General features: G+C 48.7%; 1 protein-coding gene across 1 annotated transcript in view; it reads right to left on the bottom strand.

Moving 5' to 3' along the window:
* Positions 1-463: 463 nt before the first annotated feature.
* The window catches only part of PTH1R (parathyroid hormone 1 receptor), a 90,342-nt gene continuing 67,428 nt past the window's right edge, over positions 464-23,377 (bottom strand). Inside the window, exons 6-13 of the mRNA XM_066552971.1 lie at positions 21,553-21,739; positions 18,076-18,229; positions 10,402-10,462; positions 8,459-8,525; positions 5,157-5,251; positions 2,690-2,831; positions 2,198-2,239; positions 464-826 (exon numbers count right to left, since the gene is read on the bottom strand). Of these exons, the coding sequence (XP_066409068.1) occupies positions 464-826; positions 2,198-2,239; positions 2,690-2,831; positions 5,157-5,251; positions 8,459-8,525; positions 10,402-10,462; positions 18,076-18,229; positions 21,553-21,739 (1,111 nt within the window). The remainder of the gene's footprint in view (positions 827-2,197; positions 2,240-2,689; positions 2,832-5,156; positions 5,252-8,458; positions 8,526-10,401; positions 10,463-18,075; positions 18,230-21,552; positions 21,740-23,377) is intronic.

Here is a 23,377-nt window from a genome sequence, read left to right on the forward strand (position 1 = left end):
GCCACTGCCCCCCAGGGTGGCTTGTCCCCTCCCAGGACGATGGCCCTGCACCCTCCCTGCGCGCCTCCTGCTTTCCTGGGGGACGCTCCCGTCCTCCTCGGCCGCCCACGCTCCCCGAGGGGTCCAAGGACCACGCAGGGCTTTGCAGCCCTCCCTGGCGAGCTCCCGGGATCTCCGGTGTCCAGCAGGTCTGGAGGGCTGTGTTATCACCAGGAGAGCGTGGATCACGGAATTCATGGATGGCATCACCCACTGGCCACGCTGGTGGCTCACTTTTTGTTGGTTTTTTTTTTTTTTTTTTGTTTCCCCAAATAACTTAATCTCTCATTCCACAGAACAGAGGAGCTGCATGGAAACCCTCAGAATCCGCTGCATGGCCTGATGGTCTTTTCCCACTAAATGCTCTCCAGGAACCTTTTTTTTTTCATCCTTTGGCTGAATTTTTCCTTTCCTCCTCCTGTCTTTACATCACTGTCTCTCTCTCCTCTTCCACCAGGACCGTGGGTCTGTCTCCATCGTAGAGCCCGGAGCCGTTCAGGTATTCCTCATCTTTGTTGTACTGCTCCGGGCCGGAGGAAGGCATGGAATTCTCTGAAATGGAGCCATTTTTCACATAACCTGGCAAATTCCTGTGGCCGTTGAGGGTCCCTGGAATAAGTCTCGTGTTGAGGTGGAGGGCAAGTGCCCCTCTCGTGGCTACATTTGTGATGCTGGTGTGGGAAACCATTGGTCCATAACTGTAGGTTGTGCTCCCACTCCGGGCTTTCCTTTTAAAGTCAAGTGCTAAAGTCCACCTGCTCCATGACTTCTTTATTTCTGCTTGGACCTGAGGGGTAAAAAAGGAGGAAAAAAACCAACATGACTGGGAGAAGAAAAATGCCAGAAAAATGCCAGAAAAATGTGGTGTCCACAAATGGAATGGGTGGGAAACTCTGTGGGGACTTGGAATTTCATGGTCCTTATGGGTCCCTTCCGAGTCAGGAGATTCTGTGATTCCATGAAATTGGAATAAATGCACATTAAATAAATAATAAATTCGCATTAAATAAATAATAAATTCACATTTAAAAAAAAAGGAGGGGAAAAAAAAAACCCCACGAGTGGGAGAAGAAAAATGCCAGAAAAATGTGGCGTCCACAAATGGAATGGGTGGGAAACTCTGTGGGGACTTGGAATTCCATTGTCTTTATGGGTCCCTTCCAGATCAGGAGATTCTGTGATTCCATAAAATTGGAATAAATGCACATTAAATAAATAATAAATTCGCATTAAATAAATAAACTCACATTAGATCTGCCCTTTCCAAATGAAATATTGGACACTGGGAATCTGGAATGGCCGAAAACATCTGGCCAGAAAGGTGGGATAGCTCTGCCCAAAGGTTGAGGGATGGAGAGCAGCACATCCAGGAGGGAATGGCCTCAATGTCCCATAAAAATCAAGTGTCAGTGGGAAAAACACCTTGAGAGGCACCTGAATACTGAGAAATTTCCCTGGAATGGGAATTTTAGACTGGGTCTAAAGTAGGTTGCTAAATTTAGGATGAGATCAATTCCCCTTAGATTTTATCCTCGTTTTATCTGCAGAACACAAACAATGAATTTTTTTAGTTTTATTTCCCCTTAAAATACATGAATTTAGGTTATAAATTCCCCTTAAAATACATTAATTTAGGTCATAAATTCCCTTTAAAATCCATCAATTTCATTTTATCCCAGTCCGTGGAAGTTCTTCCCTGGGGTGCAGCCGCTGACCATCCACTTTCTTAATTAGCAGCAATAGAGGGAATTAATGGAAATGAGGAAAATAAAGTATATCATTCTGGAAATAGATAAAAAAGTCAAAAGAGCCTGGAAAAATACAGATTTTTTTTTTTTGTTAATCAGTGACTCTATCAATCTGTTTTTCTTCCTAATTTGAAATAAAACTGCACTAAGCAGCACTTGTGCTAGGAAATTAAAAATTCCACATTTTTTTCTCCATTAGCTGCTTCCAGTAGCTCATTTATTGGTGCCATGCTGACCTGGGGGTTTTCCACCAGAAAAAAAAGGACATTTGAATTTTTTATGGGGACTGAGAGACCTTGGACTGCAAAATAAAGTTGTTTGTTGCAGAAAAATGAGGATGTGCTGATGTGCATCCACCTGGGTGAGGAATTAACCCAAGAAGGGAGGGAATGAAGATGCTCATGACTCACCTCTCCATTGCAAAAACAGTATATGATGGCAACAAAAAATCCCTGGAAGGAGGAAGAAACAACAAATCAATGGGAATTTAGGGAAATTTGGGTCTCTTTTCTGCCCAGCAGCCCCCAGGCTTCTCTGGGATTGGGGACATTCAAAATGTGGGATTGTTCAGTGGGGCAGGAGAGGGAAACAGAGGAAATTCCCTGTGGATGGAGCTCCTGGTGGACCAGGAGCCAGCAGAGTGTCCTGGGGGACAAGAGGCCAACGGGATCCTGGGGTGCACTGGCAAGAATTGGGAACAACATTTTTTGCTGGACAAATTTCCCATTTTCTTGTTGCATTTTGCAAGAAGAAAACAGATTTGAGGCTCAAATATTTTTCAAATCTCCTCATGAATTAATTCTAGCGTACTGTAAACCCAGCCCTGCTTCTAAAGGCAGCCTTGCACCCACATTTCCCTCCTCTCCCTGCTGAAATTCCCGTTTTTCCCAGAGTTCCAGTACCTGGAAAGAGTTGAACAGCATTTCATAGTGCATTTGAACTTGCCAAAGAATCCCTGACACGTCTGTGTATGGCATAGCCATGAAAACAATATAGTGAACGCCAAACAGAGGCATAAGGACGAGGGTAGATTTCAGCAGCTTCCTGCAGGGAAAAAAAAAGGAGGGAAAGGGGGGAAAGGAGGAAAAAAAAGGAGGAGGAAAAGGGGGAAGGAAAAGGGGGAAAAAGGGAAAAAAAGGGGGAAAAGGGGGGAAAAAGGGGGGAAAAGGAATTAGTGCATGGATAAATCTCTCCAGCATCACCAGCCCAGCCAGGTTTGTCACTGGGCACGAGCTGCTCGTGGTTTTCTCCTTGTCCCCTTGGATATGGGATGTCTACACAGGTGCTGTGGAATTCCACCTGGAATTCCAAGCTCTCGGTTCATGCTCCAGCGTGGGCCAGTCCAACCCTGGATATGGCCCTGTGTGATGCTGGAGGTGACAGCACTGAGGTGACTTTTCCAACTCCAGGCTTGGGTCAGGATCATGGGGGAAAGGTGGAAAGGAAGGAAAGGAATTCGTGCTGCAACTCCAGCCCTCCGGCTCCAACTAAAATCCACCAAATCCCCTTATCCCGAATGGTTCTCCATCTTCCTGTGGTCCTACATGACCTGCAGTGGCTGCCACTGCTTGGGCAGGAGGTGGAGAATTCACTTCCAGAGCTCTTTTCCAACCTTAAACACTCCGTTGAGGCCAGGCAGGAAAATCCACCCTGGCTCAGTGGCTCCAGTGCAGAGCAGATCTCTGTCACTGACATATTTTATGAAAAATCCTTTCGTTAGGATCTTTTCTCCTGAGAAGTTTCAGCTTCTCCACGTTTTGCTGCTTTGGAACGTGATTTGGAGAATAGTTTACCCTGCATGTGAAATTGTTTTTACTTGATGACCAATGACAGCCACCTGTGCCGAGGCTGTGAGCAGTCACAAGATTTCCTTTCCTTTCCTTTCCTTTCCTTTCCTTTCCTTTCCTTTCCTTTCCTTTCCTTTCCTTTCCTTTCCTTTCCTTTCCTTTCCTTTCCTTTCCTTTCCTTTCCTTTCCTTTCCTTTCCTTTCCTTTCCTTTCCTTTCCTTTCCTTTCCTTTCCTTTCCTTTGATGAAATCCTGTCTTCTATTCTTTTAGTATTTTCTTTTAATATAATATATATGACAAAACAATAAATCAGCCTTCTCAAACATGGAGTCAGGATTCTCATCTCTTCCCTTGTTGGGGTTGCCTGCAAATTCAACATTTCTGGAGCAGAGGGAGGTGAGTTGGGAGTGGAATTACTCCAGAAATCCAGGGGAGGAGGACAGAGCGGGGTGAACACTCCTAGGAGGTGCCTTGGGCTTCAGCATCACTTGGAAAAGCTCCTTTTTCCAGGGAGCAGCTCCACCTCAGCACAGGATCAGTGCTGGGGACTCCACGGAGGCACCACAACTCCACAACCCTGAGAATTTGGCTGGGCTGGCTCCGGAGGGAATCAGCTTTGCCTGGAAGTGCCATTAATTGAGGGATTAGACCTCGTGCCAAGAGTTCCAGCAAGTGCCCGAGTGCAGCAGGGATGGGGAAGGGCAGGAATGGCTCCCAGAAAGGGCCGGCACCGCCTCTGTCCTGCAAACCACCCGGGGAATTTAACACTTTAAAAGGAGCAGGCCCCATCCAAACCATAATTAATGGCAAAGCTTCGGCCAGGGAGAAGTAAATAAATGGATAAATCAGAGCCCTGACAGGGCAGCGAGGAGAACTGGGAGGTGTTTTCCTGCCAAATCCCCCTCCTGCCTCAAATGTGTGTTTGGAGAGGGAGGTGGGAGCGATGAGCTCATGGTTTACATCCCAAACCGTTCCGCTCTCCCCCCTTCCCAAGCGTCCTCTTGGGCAGCCCAGGAGATCCCGAGGAGCCCTGGGAGCTCTCAAGCAGCCGTGGTGTCCCAGCAGTCTGATTTTCCCGTCCAGTTTTTGACCATGCTACAAATAACCCGAATTATCAAGGGAGACGAGCTTGGCAGGACAAAGGAAAACCAAACAAAAAACGAAATGAAATTGGAATCTTTTTTTCAGTTCAGCCAAGGCACTGAAAACACCCGCTCAAGGGCAGGTTTAACCAATAGGCCAAGCTTAACAAAGCACAGGACGGAAATAAAAATAAGCAAATAAACTGATACAAGTTTTACGGCCTTCAACAGCACAAACAACGTTTTATTTTTGCACTTTGCGTTCAGAAACTGGCTGAGGAGCTGGAATTCCTCCCTAACCTCCAGCAGGCTGGATTTGAAAGGTTTAGGAGAGTTTTAAATTGCTCTGGTTCATTCTGCATTACCACACTTGGAAGACAACAAACTTTTTGAGTTATTTTAGGTGGCACCAGTGTCACCCTGGGCTTTCTCCACAGCCAAGGGGGTGAAGCAAGGACTCTGTCCCACCCCAGAAAGGGGACAGGGCAGGTGACACTCACCTGTACTGTTGTCTCGAGTCACACCTCCCTGCATTCGTCTCTCGGAGCTTGGTTGCGAGGACTCTGATAATATTGATAAAGAGAATAAAATTTACCTGCAGGGGAAAGAAAACAAACAACAAAGAAACGAGAGCTGTTAAAAAAATCGATGAAAATGGTGGAGTTGTTTCGTTGGTGTTTCCCCCAGGTGAGGCAGGGGCTGGGATTGGGGAGGAAGCTCCTCCTGTGGAAGGGATGAGTGTTCCAGGAATGATCCCAAGGTTTTTAACCTTCAGGAAGAATATGGAATGGCCCAGCAGGCACCTGGAGGAGGCCAAAATGAGGTTTTGTCTTTACAGCCCAGCTGGGATTAAGATCCCCTCGGATACCAGGGGCACTTGTAGGATGTCTTCCCACATCTCCATGTGCAAAAGGAAAGAGGAACAAGCCCAAGGCACCACGGTGAGGACAGAGTGAAGCTAACTGGAGATGGCAGCTCAAGAATGAAGAAGGGCAATGAAACTGTTGGATTTCTCCCATATTTCTACCGCTGAGATTCCTCTGGGAAGCGTTTAGGATGGAGCAGGCGAGGACAGTCGGGGAATATTATCTACTGCCTTTCAGGGAGACACATCTGTGAACCCAACTCGTGGCCAGCTGCTCAAGATAATTCCAGTGGTGCCTTGGAACAGCCTGCCCCAGGGAGTGGCGGAATCCCCATCCTGGGAAGTGGTGGAATCCCCATCCTGGGAAGTGGTGGAATCTCATGTGGATGTGGCACTTGGGGACAAGGGTTGGTGGTGACCATGGTGGTGCTGGGAGAACGGTGGGACTTGACCTGGGAGAACATTTCCAACCCTCATAACTCCGTAATTCCAATTCTGTCCTACAGGAACACTCTGGGGAGAATTTAATGGCCACACCTGACGGAGAGGAAAGATGGGTTGGCACTGGGGAGATTCCCATCTCTGCAGAGCCCTTCAGAGCTTGCTTTCCCTGGATTCCACCAGCTGCTGGCCCAGCCGAACCCTTCCATGGGATTATGGAGAGGGTAGAGGCAGGACCATCCCATAACCTCGATGAGCAGATCCATGCTGTTTGATAATGCCTCCGGATTCCCCTGGAGCCTCCAGCATTTTGAGACACAAAATTACCGCACCATACACCGGCTCAGAGTTTCAGGGAGGGAACCATTGTGAACCTCAAACTGGATTATCCAGGAGACCTCCTTGGATTCATTTTGGCTGGAGCCAGAGCAGATCCATGTTCTAGCATTTCCATGACAGAGATCCCACCACAACCATTGGAGAGTTGCTCCCATGCTCAGTTATCCCCCCTGGTAAAACCAGGAATTCCCTGAGCTGCTGAGCCAGCAGGGGCTGATCTGCTGTGGCTTTGTCTCCTGTGGTTGGATTCCTCCTCCGAGGAGGAGCTGCAAGCTCGTTTGGAACTGCTCTCCATAGAAAAAGCAGGGAAGGTTGTGCCACGCCCTTTCCCTCACTGGGATATGAGTGAAAATTCTCTCTCACGTCCATTTCCCTGTTTTCATGAGGTTTGTGGAAATTTTACATCCCTGCAACCCCATTCCCTGAGTTCCATTTGGCTGAAATTTCCTGACTGGCACAGGAATTATAAGGGAAGAACGGACAGACCGACAGGCAGGGAAGGACAGAGCCTGGGGGCATTTAATTCATTGGAAACCATCAGAAAGGGAAAAACTAAGCAGGTTTATGTCTCTAGAGGAGCTTTTCCAGCTCTAAAGACTCCAAAGTGGGATTTTGTACTGCATTTGTCGGCAAAATTAAAGATGCTCAACATTATCACCCCCAGGAGGGAAACTCCTCTGATTTCCCCAAATGTGCTGCATTTGAAAAGAAATCCAGACAAAAGAATTACGTTCAAATTAGCAGAAAGTGGAGAGATTTTAAACCCCTCAGCCTCCAAAATCTCATCCAGAAAATGCAGGACTTAGTCCAGCAACGTGGGAATGGCAGAAGCAGCCAAGTGAACAATACGAACCCACAGAAATTAAACTGACACAACCCATGGAATATTTCTGCATAGTAAACAGCTGGATTTGCAAATTGCCAGGGCACAGGCAGAGCCTCCTGGAGAAGCCTTATTTTTCCAAGGATGAGCCTCGATTGTGCTCTTTCTCCTCTGCTAATTGGCCTTCAAATGAAATGCGATGGGGTCGCTGGAGTTAATTTAATTGAAGCATCTGAACTTCCTTCTCCAGCCTCTGCTGCTCCATTTCCAAAGGTGTGGTCCCGGTGATGCGTTTCTTCCGAGGAATTGCGGGAGCCAGGTGGAGAATTTCCACCAAAAGGATGAAATCCAGCCCCATGCCAAACCCCAAAAATCTCACCTAACGGCACAGATCAGCACATCCACCTCAGAAAATTTCTGGCTCTTTGTGTGTCTGGTGCTCTTCTCACCCACACTGAGCATCTTCCACGGCCTCCTGATTTGGGAGGCAGGGGGAAGAGCCTGGAAGATTCCAAACCCTCTGGACCGCGGAGAGATTCCTATTGGCTCCACTCGTGGATGAGTGGAAGGGGAGATGGGATTTGGGGGAGTGCATGAGCTCTTTGGCAGGATTCCACCAGGAGCATGAGCAATGGAGAACCCCAAATAAAGGGCAGGGTGAGGGGGGAAGAGGGTAATTAATGGGTTCTTTAATTAGGACATAATTGAATTCACCTGGTGCAGACAATTAACTCTTATGGTGCCCTCTCCAGCTCTGGAGAGCTCCTCCTGTGTTGGGATAATGTCACTTGGATCCTTCCTTTCCCCTCTGGCTCCTGGGTGGCGGTTGGAGTAATCCACCCTCAGTGATTAAAGATCCAATCAAAGCTGGGATGGTTTCATTTCCCTTCCCACCTCGGGCTTCCCAAGCTTTTATCAGCTCATGGGATGACCCTGAAACATTCCTGGGAAAAGCTTTGGTCCAGCTACAGGTCCCAAATTCCATCTCTTGCCACTGGAGATGCCTGGTAAAGACGTGTTAGGACCCCTGAGAGCTTCCAGCATCGTCTGGGTTGGAAATATTGCCTTGAATGTTGGTTTCCTTGATGATTTTAGGGTCTTAGCCCTGAAAGTGTGGGCTAAATTTTTCTCTCCTTGGAGTCACTCACAAACCCTTCTGCCATATTCAGCTGCCAAAATTCCAGGCAGGACAAACATGAACCCCTCAAAGTGGACACGTAGGGACTATTGTAGGGCAGAAATTTTGATAACAGAGTGATTAGAGTAGGAAATCCTGGATCAGCTCTTCCCAAGGACCCAAAGGCCTCCCAGCCCCTCACCCATCCCATACTCACCACGATAGCTGCCAGGATGGGCACCTGAATAATCCACTTTAAATTGCCAGCACTCAGGTCCCAACACCTGAGGAGAGATGGACATCCTGTCAGGAAAGCACTGGAGGAGCAATCGACTCCAGAAAAATCTGTTGGAAAAAAATCCCCTGGAAGGATGAGCTCCTCCAAAGCCTGTGGAGGGACCTTGCTCTAACCCTGCCTGCGCTCAGTGAGACTTGGGAATATCCCTTTTTCCCTTTTCCTGCTGTAATGCTACTAAAAAACGAGAATATTCCCCATGGTTGGGATGGTTCTGCTCTCCAGAGGGTGAAGCTCTTTCCAGTTCTTTCCACATCCATCCAGATTTGTCCCTTCCAGGCAGGAAGAGATCCTTTTCCACTTCGTCACTTCCTCACCAGAAAAAAAAAATCCCTCCACTAAAAGTAATCCAGGTTTCAGGAGAGGCCGAACTGATGTGGGATCACAGAATCCTGGAATGGGTTGGGTTGGAAGGGACCTTAAAGATGATTTAATTCCAGATCCCTGCCATGGGAGAGAGGTTGCTCCAAGCCCTGTCCAACCTGGCCTTGGACATTTCCAAGGACGAGGCAGCCACAGCTCCTCTGGGTGACCTCTGCCAGGGCTTCCCCACCCTCACAGGGAAGAATTTTTCCCAATATCCCATTTACCCTTGACCTCTGGCAGTGGGAAGACATTCCCTGTGTCCTGTCCCTCCCGTTCCTGGTGAACAATCCCTTCCTGTTCCCTGTAGGCCTCTTCAATCCTGGCTATGTCCCTGCTCATGGCAGGGGGTTGGATTAGGTGACCTTTAAAGGTGTTTTCCAACCCAACCATTCCATGATTCCCCCTTGGAATAAACCCGCACAACTTCCCATGGGGACAGGCGGTGATGGGGACAATGTTGGGGTTCCGCACTCTCTTCCTGGGGGTTTTCTTCAACCAAAATCCCCCAAAATCTTTTATCTCCATCCACCTTTAGTCCTTATCCCAGTGAGGACTGGGAGGGCCAGTTGGCGACGTGGAGGTTGGGATGTTGGGATGTTGGGATGCAATCCTCCATCTGCCAAGAAGGGATGGGCTCTGTTTGCTCCCAGGAGTTTCCAGCAGCCCCTGGAAAAGCTGACTCAGTGTTAATTATTCTGCTGGAATTCTCTCCAGCTCTGGAGGCAGGAATGCCACGGCTTTTCCTTATCTGATCCAGGTCACCCCCACATGGCTTTGGCAGTTTTCCCAGGCCAGCTCCTCAGGGAAGGTGAGGCTGGAAAGCCACCAGTGCTCCCTGGAACCTCTGTGAGGATGAGCCGGTGTCACGGATGTGCCACCCTTCAGCAGCCCACCCAAGCCTGGAGCTGAAATCCCCTTTGGAAAGCAGTGTCTTCCCAGGCAGAGCCATTTGGGAATGCCCAGGGACCCTCAGATGGAGGATCCTGGGGACATGGAAGCGCCTGTGTGGTCAAGCCTGTGAGTTTTGGGGGAAAGGCCAGGTTGGACAGGGCTTGGAGCAACCTGGGATAGTGGAAGGAGTGGAATGGGATGAGCTTTCAAGTCCCTTCCAACCCAAACCATCCTGGGATTTTAAAATCCGTGGAGGAGTTACAGTTCTAGCACCCCACCACCAAATTCTCTGACTGTACTGCAGCTGCTGTGTCCCAAATTCATTCCTGCTCATTCAGGATTTTAAAGATCCCTGTCTTGTCCCTGCCCAGCCGTGACACAGTCCCTTTATCCCCAGGGATAACAATTGCAGGTATTCCCATTTATTGGATCCTGCAGGAAAAAAAGGAAAAATTATCCCTCCCTTCCATCCACCATCCTCCTCCAAAAATTAATGATGCCAGAGAAGAATTCCAGCTCTGCTTGGTTATTTTTCCTTTTGCATTCACCCATAAATCCCCCAAAACTCTGCACATAAGAGGGAGAGAAGGAAACCCAGTGGGACTTACTCTGTGTCGGCCAGAGTGGCTCTGACGCTGGCCCACACTGTGACAAACACAGCAGGGAGTCCTGCAAAAGAACACAGGGGACACGAGGTCAGTGGGGACCGAGGGCTCCGGCGCCAAAATTCCAGGCGGAGTGGGTCAGGGGAAGGTGGAAGGAGCAGCTTTTAATTATTCATGCGTAATTGAGGCTGAGCTTTCACATCTGAGAGCTGAACTGGTTCAGTTTGGGGGGCTCACAGCAAAGACATTCAGGGGCTGGAGTGTGTCCAGGGAAGGAAAAGGGGTTGGGAAGGAGCTGGAAAACTCCTGAGGGAGCTGGGAAGGGGCTCAGCCTGGAGAGAAGGGGACTCAGGGGGGACCTTGTGGCTCTGCACAGCTCCTGACAGGAGGGGACAGCCGGGGGGGAACAGGGACAGGAGGAGAGGGAACGGCCTCAGGCTGGGCCAGGGCGGGTTTGGGTTGGAAATTGGGAAAATTCCTCCCCCAAAAGGGGCTGTTACACATTGGGAGTGACCAGGGAAGGGGGGAGTCCCCATCCCTGGAGGGATTTAAATCCCTGTGGATGTGGCACTTGGGGACATGGTCAGGGTGGCCTTGGCAGTGCTGGGGATGGTTGGACTCGGTGATCTCTGAGGTCTGAGAGTGCTGGGACCTGAGAGACTGAAACTGGCTCTGGCCAACTCATCCCATGGGTGATCCCATGGCTCTTCTCGGGAGCTGGGAGAGCTGGGAATGTTCCCCTGGAGAGGAGAAGCTCCAGGGAGAGCTCAGAGCCCCTGGCAGGGCCTGGAGGGGCTCCAGGAGAGCTGGAGAGGGACTGGGGACAAGGGATGGAGGGACAGGAGCCAGGGAATGGCTCCCAGTGCCAGAGGGCAGGGATGGATGGGAGATTGGGAATTGGGAATTCCTGGCTGGGAGGGTGGGGAGGGGCTGGGATGGAATTGCCAGAGCAGCTGTGGCTGCCCCTGGATCCCTGGCAATGCCCAAGGCCAGGCTGGACAGGGCTTGGAGCAGCCTGGGACAGTGGGAGGTGTCCCTGCCATGGCAGAAGGTGGAATGGGATGATCCTCATGACCCCATCTAACCCAAACTATTCCATGATTCCAATGGTTTTATGCAGCACACCTTCTCCAAGATATTTCCTCCCTTCCTTCACATCAAGGAAAGGTAGAGCAGGAGTCAGGCTCCGACAGTTTCTCCCAGAAAATCCCTGGGTGGATTGGAAGCTCTGTTAAATACGAGAGAGCTGCTGCACAAAGCAGAGAAATGCTAAAATTTAGGATTATGATTCCAAAATATCCAGCCAAAGGTTCATTCCCAAAGGAACCATCTTGATTTCAGCACAGCTACCCCAGGCCATCATCTTTTCCCTATGAAACGTAGAAAAAAAAAATTCCCCAATATCCAAATGCAACCTTGTATTTATTTTTCTTTAGGGTCCAGTTATTTGTACAACCGAGTCCCCTACTGGCTTCCCTTAAAAAGCAGGATCCAATCCACAGTAGCTTCCACAAATTTGGGAAGAATGACCCCTTTCAGGTGGAAAAAAAAATTATTAAAAAATAAATAAAGGCGACATTTATCAGCGGGGACTGTGAAGAGGCTGTTCCCAGTCTAAGCTCACTGGGGCTCGGGGATAAGCCCAGGCTTAACTTTCAGCATGCACTTAAGTCTCATTAGGGTGCTTAAAGGTTTTCCTGACCACGGGGTGTGGAGCAGGGACGGCTGTGTCCCAAACCCAGGGACAACGGGGCCCTTATCCAGGCTGGGGAGCTGGGAATGCCGAGGTAATATAAGAAAGCATAAATAATTAAACACAGAGCCTCACTCAGGCCCAGCGCTCCTACAAAGCCACATTTATAAGGAATTCATCCCGCTCCACAATTCCCTGTGCTGCTGCACTGGGAAGAAAATCCTTGACCCGTCGCACTGGGAACTTGGAGAGAGGGAAGTGAGGGCTCGGGGAAGGTGACAGGCACCAGCTCTTTCCTCCTCCTGCCATCCACCCATTCCAGTCTCTGGAAAATCATCCGAGGTTTAAATGGATTGAATTTTTTTGTGCTCTTTCAGTTTATATCCACTGAGGAGCTGCCATGTCGAAAGGCTGTCCGTGGAATATTGGATATTCCCACTACAGCGAAGCTCTAAGTGCAAAGGATGGATTTTTTTGGAGATTTGGATATACTTGACGGGAATCTGTTCCTCTCTTGCCTGTCCTGAGCTTCAGAAGAGACACAATTCCCATTCTTAATAATCCTGTGCCGACTTCCAGCTCCCAAGCAATGATAAAATACCCGTGGGAAAAGAGTTATCCCTAAAAATCCCAACATGTGCATGGAGGGATGGATGGATGGATGGATGGATGGATGGATGGATGGATGGATGGATGGATGGATGGATGGATGGATGGATGAATGGATGGATCCATGGATGGATGGATGGATGGATGGATGGATGGACGGACGGACGGACGGATGGATGGATGGATGGATGGATGGATGGATGGATGGATGGATGGATGGTGGATGGAGGGCGGATGGAGGGATGGATACATGGATACATGAATACATGGATGGCTGGATGGATGCACGGATACATGGATGGATGATGGATGGATGGATGGATGGATGGATGGATGGATGGATGGATGGATGGATGGATGGATGGATGATGGATGGATGGAGGGATGGATGGATGCATGCATGGATACATGGATCCACGGATGGATGTGCTCCCTGACTCCAGCCCAGCCCCGCCGTGCCGTGAGCGACTTGTACAGAATCCACATTGTATGCGCTGTGCATTTCCAGCCACACACACAGTGTGTACAATGCAGGTGCTATAAAGTCAGGAATCTCCCCAGCAGCCGGAAAATGGGAAAGATGTGCTGGCCACCCCACCCCCTCGAGGACTTTTCCTGTGTCTGTGTCTCCCAGCAGCTGGAAAAATGCACGTGGAGTGAGGGAGCGACTGCTGGAAGGGACTTTAGGAATAAAGACCTTGTGTAGGTCTGGGAATTCTGCTCTCAATTCCCTGGGACTTAAAAGCTTCTCTGAGGAACAATGCCTGTGTTTTATGAGTCCCTCTGTGTCCTTTTTTCCTGATGTTTAATGGGAATAACAATAATACTTTTAAGTCCTCTGGTCCTGCTTGGTACATATTTCTCAGGGCAGGATTATTCCTGCTTGGATAAACATGCAGGCCTCATCATCGTCATCACGGATTTTCGGAGCACCTCCCACCATCCTTTTCATCTTTCCCAGGTGTCCCTGCAATCCCCAGTTTGCTGAAATCCAGGGCGGCCCAGCCATGTGTGTGGGAATTAACGTGGTGTGAAGGGAAAACGCCAATGGAATCAGCTCGGGTTTCCTGGCTATTGGTCATGGTTCCTAAACTTCCTTCAAAAAACAGCTGCAGGGAGCTGGGAGTCTCCCAAGGGGTTTATTGTTGCCCATAATGTCATTGTTTATTTATTTTGGGTGGGTGCTGGCATGGAATGAGTTCCTTTCCATCAGCAGGGTCTCCCTTGGAAGAAGGGAGTTGAGGACTTTGATGGAGCTTGTGCCAGTGAGGATGTGGATTGAAAATACTGGACAGAAATCCACGGAGATGACATCAAAGAATTGCTCTTTGTCCTGCTTTTCCCAGAAATAAGATGTTTCGGGGTGATTTTTGCTCCCTGTTTCCACCTTGGAGATTTCCAGGCAGGACAAATTCAATGCTGATTATTGCCAGAATATTTCAGTTTTGGGGGCAAATCTGTCTTTTCTGTGGAATAACTATTTATCCCCTATTCCCTGTCACTCATTGCTGCGGTGTGGGCAGGATCCGGTGCCCACTGCAGGGAACTGGAATTTTTCCACTGTCTCCAGTGGCTCCTGGATTGGTCTGCCCTTTCCAGTGCCCAAAAATTATCCAAACAATCCGCCTGAGCGGGTGCCTGTGTGGACATTATCATCCCAATCCAAACAAAGCAATCCCAACTGCCCCCGGAGGGATCGTGTGTTCTCATTCCAGAGGAATTTCCACGGGGCAGCCTCAGGCTCCTGGAAGCCCAGGGATGCTGGCTGTTGTGACAGGTGTGACTCCAGCCCTGTGGTCGCTCCGATAAAATGATTATTCCCTGGCAGAGCTTGGGAGAGCTGACGAGAGCAATCCCTGCCTGTCCCAACTTTTTTCCCCTTTGGTTTTGCTTGTTAAACACATGGCATTATTTTCCAGCTGCTTCCCTCTCCTCCCGAATTCCCTCTGGGGAATTGCTTCTTTAAGTCTGCTCTTTGCAGTTTACTGTTGTTTTTTGAGGGGGAATTTTTACAGGGCCTGAAGGTTTGGAGGAAGATGAGTTTATTTCTCTTTTCTAATTTAATTTAGTTGGGGTTTTGTTCATTTGCTTTAGCAAGGAGGTGCCATCCAAAGCCCTCTCCGGCCCTCAGCAGCTGAGATAAGAAATGCCAAATCCCCAAAATAGAATCCCAGAATGATCTGGGTGCCGAGGGACCCTAAATCCCATCTCACTCCATCCCCTGCCAAGGGCAGGGACAACTTCCATTGTCCCAGGTTGCTCCAAACCCCATCAAATATCTCCTAATTTGTTGGTTTTCCCAAAATTTTTCCAGCTGTCCAGGACCAGGCTTTTCCTGAGAGATGGATTCCCACTTTGGAATATTTCTCTATTTACAGTTCCCCTCGTTATCATCTGTCAGCACCAGCAGTTTCTGACCTATGGGGCAGCTGAACAGGAGGTTTGGAAGCAGCTTCTTCCCCATTTGGGGAAGGAGAAAGGCTGGAGAGAGCCCTGCCCTGGAGCATTGAATCCCAAAAATCTGCAATCCTTCATGGACTCAGTTCTGGGTTCCCTGCCTTGCTCTGAGTTCCACCATTGGAGACAGCCACCAACTTTTTTCCATAAAAATCTTGTTCTGAAACGGGGGTGGGGTGGTGCACACCTCAACCTTGTCCTGAAAATGCAGTCAGGATGTGGCCAGGTGGATTTGGGATCTGGGATTTGGGAAGTGGGGCTGTGCCAGGTAACCACAGCCCCCCCCGACCTCTGAACAGGTTTTCCTGCTAATTCCTGTTTAAACCCACACCCCATTATCCTTCCTTACATCCTCAAGGATCATCGGAAACATTCCCTGCTCTCCTCCCAACCTCCAGACTCCGAGACAACTGTGGGCAGTTGTTTTATTGTCCCAGCACCTCGTAACTCCTGGGAAGCCAAAATTAAAGCCAGGAGTGAACAGAAATCCCATTCTCCTCTGAAATGTGTGTGCCCAAAACGTCTTCTCCTAATGAGCCCCTTCCCTGCACCCACATCCCGCCCTTTTCTCGTTACTCAGGGAAAAGATGCCCAAGTTGAAAGAAAAGGAAAATAAAAAACTCTTCCCCACAAATTGCAGGTTTCCAGTGGTCTTCCAAGGCCCAGGAGACCTCAAGGATTTGAACCAGCTGAGGTTTGAGGGAGGAAATCAGAGCTTGGGGCTCTCATTGGGAGCAGATGCTCAAAACCTCCCACAGATTCCTGCCCCTCCAGCTCAGCACTGGTTTCTCAGCAGGAGATCCTGGGAAGAGGTGGGGATAAACCCCTGAAATTGGCTGTCTCATCCCAAATTTAGCCCTCACATTTCCTGCCCAGGAAGGGTGGCAAAATGTTGGGGGTGGTGAGGCACCACCAGAGATTTGTGGTTGTCCCTGGATCCCTGGACATGTCCCAGGCCAGGTTGGATGGGGCTTGGAGCACCTTGGGACAGTGGGAGGTGTCCCTGCCCATGGCAGGGGTGGCACTGGATGGGCTTTGAGGTCCCTCCCAACCCCAGCCCATCCTGGGATTCCCTGTGTCTTTGTGCTGCCTCTCCAAGCCTGGGCTGATCCTTCTGGAGAGCCTGGGAGGAGCCACAGTGAGAACACCCCAATTCCAGAATGGTAACACCCCAACACCCCAATTCCAGAATGGCAACACCCCAACACCCCAATTCCAGAATGGTAACACCCCAACACCCCAATTCCAGAATGGTAACACCCCAGTTCCAGAATGATAACACCCCAATTCCAGAATGGTAACACCCCAACACCCCAGTTCCAGAATGGTAACACCCCAGTTCCAGAATGGTAACACCACAATTCCAGAATGGTAACACCACAGTTCCAGAATGGTAACACCCCAATTCCAGAATGGTAACACCACAATTCCAGAATGGTAACACCCCAATTCCAGAATGGTAACACCCCAGTTCCAGAATGATAACACCACAATTCCAGAATGATAACACCCCAATTCCAGAATGGTAACACCCCAGTTCCAGAATGATAACACCCCAGTTCCAGAATGATAACACCCCAGTTCCAGAATGGTAACACCCCAATTCCAGAATGGTAACACCACAATTCCAGAATGATAACACCACAGTTCCAGAATGGTAACACCACAATTCCAGAATGGTAACACCACAATTCCAGAATGATAACACCCCAATTCCAGAATGATAACACCCCAATTCCAGAATGGTAACACCCCAGTTCCAGAATGATAACACCCCAATTCCAGAATGGTAACACCCCAGTTCCAGAATGATAACACCCCAATTCCAGAATGGTAACACCCCAACACCCCAGTTCCAGAATGGTAACACCCCAGTTCCAGAATGATAACACCACAATTCCAGAATGGTAACACCACAGTTCCAGAATGGTAACACCCCAATTCCAGAATGGTAACACCCCAATTCCAGAATGATAACACCCCAATTCCAGAATGGTAACACCCCAGTTCCAGAATGATAACACCCCAATTCCAGAATGGTAACACCCCAGTTCCAGAATGATAACACCCCAGTTCCAGAATGATAACACCCCAGTTCCAGAATGGTAACACCCCAATTCCAGAATGGTAACACCACAATTCCAGAATGATAACACCACAGTTCCAGAATGGTAACACCACAATTCCAGAATGGTAACACCACAATTCCAGAATGATAACACCCCAATTCCAGAATGGTAACACCTCAGTTCCAGAATGGTAACACCACAGTTCCAGAATGACAAAGGCTTCCTAGTGTTGGAATTCAAAATATAAGGAATTCTTAGGATTTTGAGTTTGTAAGTCAAAGTTTAACACGGGATTTGATTTAAGACTTTAGAAAAGCTTTTAAATTTAGGTATTAAAAATAAAAATGCAGATTTATAGTTAAAAGTAAAGATACGTCAAACTAAGTAAAATAAAGTTTAGAATTTTAGAGTTTAAGATATAGAAAAAATTAAAGTAGTTATAGAAGTAAACAAAAATATCAGAATATAGTATTATAAATTTGTGTATTATAATATAATTAACTAAGAAAGTTTATACTGTAATGTAAGTAACAATATTTAAAGATTAGGTTAAAAATAGAAATGTTTTTATTAGTAGTGTTTTATTAATCAATAACTCCTTAAAAAGTCTTATAATTAAAGGCCTTATGATTTTTTAAAAAGAAAAGTCCTATTTTTTAAAACTCAAAAGTCCCATCTCTAACTTATTCAAAACTCCCCACAAAAAAAATGATCAATCCCAGGATGGAAAGCCTGTCCTTGCAAGAACTGCTCATCCTGCCTTTATCCCCTCTCCCATGTTTCTGTACATCCACAGTTTCCTTCAGGAACCACCCCCAAGAGGCTCTTCCAGGAGCAGCCATGACTTACCCCAGCCAAATAATGTGAATCCCCAGAGATATTTCTTCTCTGAGAAAAATGCCATGAAGATGAGGCTGTGGAGATAGAGCCCTTCCACCAGGATCCAGTAGTAATTGGTAGCCAGGAAGTAGAGGAAGAAGGTGACAGCTACTTTACAGCCCACCTGCAGCGACCACAGGACAGAGAAGGAACACGGGGTGAAACTCTTGTGCTGCGCAAACACATTGAGGTGGGGTGGGGAACAAGGTGGAGAAAGGAAATAAAATCAGAAAATTCTGTCTCAGGGGTTTTTGTGAGGGGAAAAACCTGTGGAAGAGCAGGAAAGATGAACTGTTGGGAAAAAAATCCTGAGCCAAAGATGGTTTTTCCTACAGCAGGTGAGTAGAGAAAAAGAGATGATGGCCTGGCCCTGCTCTCTCCCAGCCTGGTGGTGAGGGGCTCACACACTTCCTAGAGCAGTTGGGGCTCATCTTTCCCTGTGTTTCATCTTTTCCCTGTGTTCCTTTGCCCATGTTGGAGGCCAAGGGGCCTTGGCCAAGTTGTCCCGGTCTGGGTGTCCTGCTGAGGTCACAGCACTTGGAATTACAACTCCTTCTTCAGCTCATGGAGAGACCAAGGTGGGATGGAGTCACCCATCTTGTCATGGATGTCCGTGCCAGGGTCCTCCAGGGCTGTTTGTCTGTCCCCAACAATTGGGAACTGTTGGGAAGGCTCCTGCTGCTTTCGGAGCAAGAGGTGTTCCAAGAGGGGACCTGGAGGATTTTCCCTGGATATCCCAAGGTGTCCCACCTGAACTGCAAGATGGGAGATCTGGGAGAGACTTCCAGGACATCGTGGAGTTAAGGCTGAGCTCTCACTCCATGCTGAGCTGAAATACTTTAATTTTTTGGGAGCAAAACCCTGACTGTGACCCAACACTCCCATGGGACAGAGTGGGATGAAGCCACCTTTCTTCCCAATTTCTCAGCCCCGGTAGAGACAGGCTGCAGAATATTGGTGCCACTTTGGGATGAATCAGTACAAAGCCAGCTCTTGTCAATGTGGATATCCTTGGAGTCTGGGAATTTGGATTTCCCAGGAATTCTGTGGCTGCTACATCCCTTTGTCCAGCTTTGTGCTGTCCCTTCCTTTAAGAGGAAGGCAAAGGACTGAGAGAAAATGCCAATAATAACATCTTGGAAATAAAAAGAGAATTTTTTTTAATCCTCGCACAGTTCTTATGCTAATTTTTGTCCATCAATATATACATCTATACATATATTTGCATATTGATAAGATATGCTCACATTACATTCATTGCTTTCATAGACAGAGGGAGTTAAAATAGATTAATTAAACCCCCCTCCAAATTAATTAATATTTTTTATATTTATAAAAAATCCCCATCTAGTTTTGATGATATTTTCGATGTTTATTTTTTATATTTATTGCCTCATGCAGGGAATGTGAGGCACTAATTGCGAAGTTCCCACTTCGTTTGGAAACAAAAGAAATCCATTAATTGTCGCCTTCATTGCTTGTTTGCCATGCAATTCCAAAGAGCGAGAAATGCCATTAAATGCTAATATCCAAAGAATGCCATATATTATCCTAATTATTCCTCATAATGAGCCCAGCAAGAGGAGAAACACCAAACAATGCAGTGAAACATTTTGTGTTCTTTCCAAAAAAATGAGAGTTTTGGAGCGCGTTGAGTGAGAATCGGTAAATTAATGACATGGATGTCTGGGGTGGGAAAGGAACACAATGACAAAGTTCCATTGGGACACTTGGATGCACAGTGGGACATTCCCAAACCCTCTGATTTTTCACAGGGTGTTTGTTGCTGGTCCCTGTTTGTAGCACAAGCTGGGAAAGACTTGAGAAGCCAAGGAAATCCACAGTTGATCCCAGAATCAACTTCCTGAGGTTGGGAAAGACCTCCATGACCATCGAGTCCAAGCCGTGCCTGATCCCCACCAGAGCGCCAAGTGCCACATCCAGGAATTCCTTGGACAGCTCCAGGGGTGGGGACTCCAAACCTCCCTGGGCAGTTCCAAGGCTTGAGCCCCCTTTCCATGGGGAAATTCCTGCAGTGCCCACCCTGAGCCCGCCCTGGCCCAGCCTGAGGCCGTTCCCTCTGCTCCTGTCCCTGGTCCCTGGAGCACAGCCCGACCCCCCTGGCTGTGCCCTCCTGGCAGGAGTTGTGGGAAGTGAGAAGGTGAGAAGGATCTGGGCAGCACGCGGAGCCCAGATCCTTTGGGAATCCCATATTTTTGGCAGCTTGGGAAGCGAGGTTTTTGTTCCCTGAGGTGGGAAGGTGGGATTTTCCCAAGGGATTCACGATGGAGTGGGGTTGATCCCATGCTTGGGAGTTTCACGACATTTTCATCCCAAGGGAACCTGAAGCGCTTTACAAACTCCTGCCCAGTTCAGGGATCACTTGGGAATTTTCACTGGACAAAATGCCTGCTGAGCTGGAAATTTAGCAAGGGATTAACTATGGAGTGGGGTTAATCCCATGCCTGGGAATTTCACAGTGTTTTCATCCCAAAGGAACCCAAAGCGCTTTACAAACTCCTGGGTTTCCATGGGAAATCCGGTAGGGAACCAATGACAAGGAGAGCCAAGACCTTCAGGATGTGGGAAATTGAGGATGGGCTTCATCCCCCCGTGCACATGGGCAATGCAGATGCTGCCATCAGAGATTTCTATACAGTGAAATCCCCATGGAATTTCGGAGAGGAGTCCAACTGATGTCTCTTCCATTTTTATTGTGGGATGTTGACTCGTCTGCCTGGGTTGACTGCATTGACTCAAGCCACCATGAGTGGAGCTTGAGGTTCAGGTTGGACACCAGCAGGAATTTCCCCATGGAAAGGGTGCTCAGGCCTTGGAAGAGGCTGCCAGCGAGGTTTGGAGTTGCCATCACTGGAAGTGTCCACGGAATTCCTGGAGGTGGAACTCTGGGCTGGGGACAAGGCTGGGATTGGGGACCCACCAGCAATTCCAAGGTTGGATGACCTTGGAATTCTTTTCCAATTCAATGATTCTGTCTGAGGTCCCTCTCATAGACACCACCTCCTCTTTGTAGATGAGCCCCGCCCTTTCCTGTGACCATCCTCCCCCATTTTCCCTTCCAAAATGTCTTTTTTTCCATATGGGAGGGAGAAAAGTCATACATTCCCTATCTGTGGAAGTGCTGTGAGCCAGGCTGGATGTGCCTTGTGCTGGGATGGTCAGGAATACTTCCACAGCCATAAATTCCAGGGGGTATCAGGGGAATGCAGATGGGAATCAAACCATCAACCTTGACTGCCATGGGAGCAGCTTTTCCTTAGCTCAGGGATTGGGAATCCCTCTGAACCAATGGACTGAGAATGGGAAAGGACGCGAAGAGGCTGTGAAAGAATGAGCAGGGTGGAAAACTCCCCAAAAGAGGGTAAGTGTTGAACAGAGAGGACAAAGACACGAATCCTGGAAAACCACTGCTCTGGGAATACTCACAAACTGCGATTTATCCGCTGGAGGTGCTTCCGTGATGGATTTCAAGTCCTCCTCGGAGATGCGCTCCATCTCCTCCAGGGCTGACCCGGAGTACAGGACCGCGTCCTTCACGAAGATGCTGACGGCCCTCAGCATGAAGGACACAAACAGGTGCATGTGGATGTAGTTCCTAGTGCAGTGCAAACGTCTGGAAGAGGAGAAGAAGGATTGGGAAGTTCAGTCCAGCTGTTGGATGGAGCCGAGGCCACCTCTGGCCCTGCAGAGCCCCAGCTCCTCCCACCGGCACCGTGTCCCCATGGGGAGGGAGCAGAGTGAGGGTCACGGCTCCCTGCTCTCCCATGGGGCTGGGAAGTGGATTAGCACCTTCTCCAGGGGCTTCAGGGAATCATGGAATGGTTTGGGATGGATGGGACTTCAAGCCCATCCAATCCCACCCCCTACCATGGCAGGGACACCTCCCACCATCCCAGGGTGCTCCCAGCCCTGTCCAGCCTGGCCTGGGGCACTGCCAGGGATCCAGGGGCAGCCACAGCTGCTCTGGGCTCCCTGTGCCAGGGCCTCCCAACCCAACCTCCCAGACAGGAATTCCCTCCTAAAATCTGCTCTAACCCTGCCCTGAGGGAGTGGAAAACCATTCCTGCTCTCCTATCCACTCCTGCCCTTGGATTCCAGAAGCTCCAGAACCTGGGGCCACTGGAAACCTTGCAGAACTTCCTGTAAACCATTAAATTTTTTGTCCAGCTCAATTTAGGAGCAACTCCAGCAGTAACTCGGGTGTGCTGGGCGGTTGTCCCTGTTTTCCTGGTGTAAATGTCATCCTTTGGAGCAATATGTGGGCTGCACCCCAGCACTGGCAGCAGTGACCCCACCAATCCCAGTTGTAAAGCGCTTTAAGGTCCTTTTTGGGGGAAAAGCTTTTTCAGGGATGGTGAGAGGTGAATGGGTCAGAACCAGGAGGAAGAGGTGTATTTTGGAATCAGGAATCAGGATTTTGGGAAGAAGGGACTGACCTCTTTGGGTCCCCTTTGTCCTCTGGAGCTCTGGTGCCATGCCTGGATTTATGAATGGATTTGTATTCCTCTTAAATCCCAATAATCTGCACTAATTAAAGGCTGTGTTTTTATCCCTTTTGCAGGTTGTTATGATAACAACACCAGCTGTTCTCTGCACTTTTATAATCCAAATTACTCCAAGTGGAACTGATGAGGTTTAAACGAGGATTGGCTTTGTTCCTGCATTTGAGAGGGAGTCAATGAATCTCTGGATTATTGAGGATAAAACCTGGCTTGATCCCTGCTGCTGCTCTGATCCTTGGGATAAAGATGCTCCTGCACAGTTGCCCAGGTGGTCTGGGCTGGAAATGAAGTGGGATAAAGAAAAAACAGGAATTCTGTTGCACACGTGGACATGGAATATTTTGACAACCTTGCCAGTGTCCAGTGGGAAATGAAGTGGAGGGAAAAGGTTGGGAGAACAGGAGTGTGGTGGAGGGCTGGGGTCTGCAGTGCCCTTTGGATTGGGTCTGTCATGGATTTGGGATTTTCTGTCTAAGCAAACCCCCCTGACACCTTTTGCTGTCTGCTGAGAGCTCTGAGCACTTTCAGAGCCCAAAGCCACACATTTCATTCCCAGTGTTCCGTGTCCAGGGCTTGGCTCAAGCTTCCCAAACCCCCTGCAGACACCACGTGGCTGTTTTGGCCCCCACCAGCTCTTGTCCAAGTCCTGCTGGTTTTTTAGGAGAAGACACGAGCAGAAATTGAAGGGAAGAAAATCTGGGGCTCAGGGTTTGGGGTCACCCTGCTCTATGGGGTCACCAGCTAGAACA

The sequence above is a fragment of the Molothrus aeneus genome, chromosome 1, assembly GCF_037042795.1.
Source record: "Molothrus aeneus isolate 106 chromosome 1, BPBGC_Maene_1.0, whole genome shotgun sequence".
In the NCBI taxonomy this organism is placed as follows: Eukaryota; Metazoa; Chordata; class Aves; order Passeriformes; family Icteridae; genus Molothrus; species Molothrus aeneus.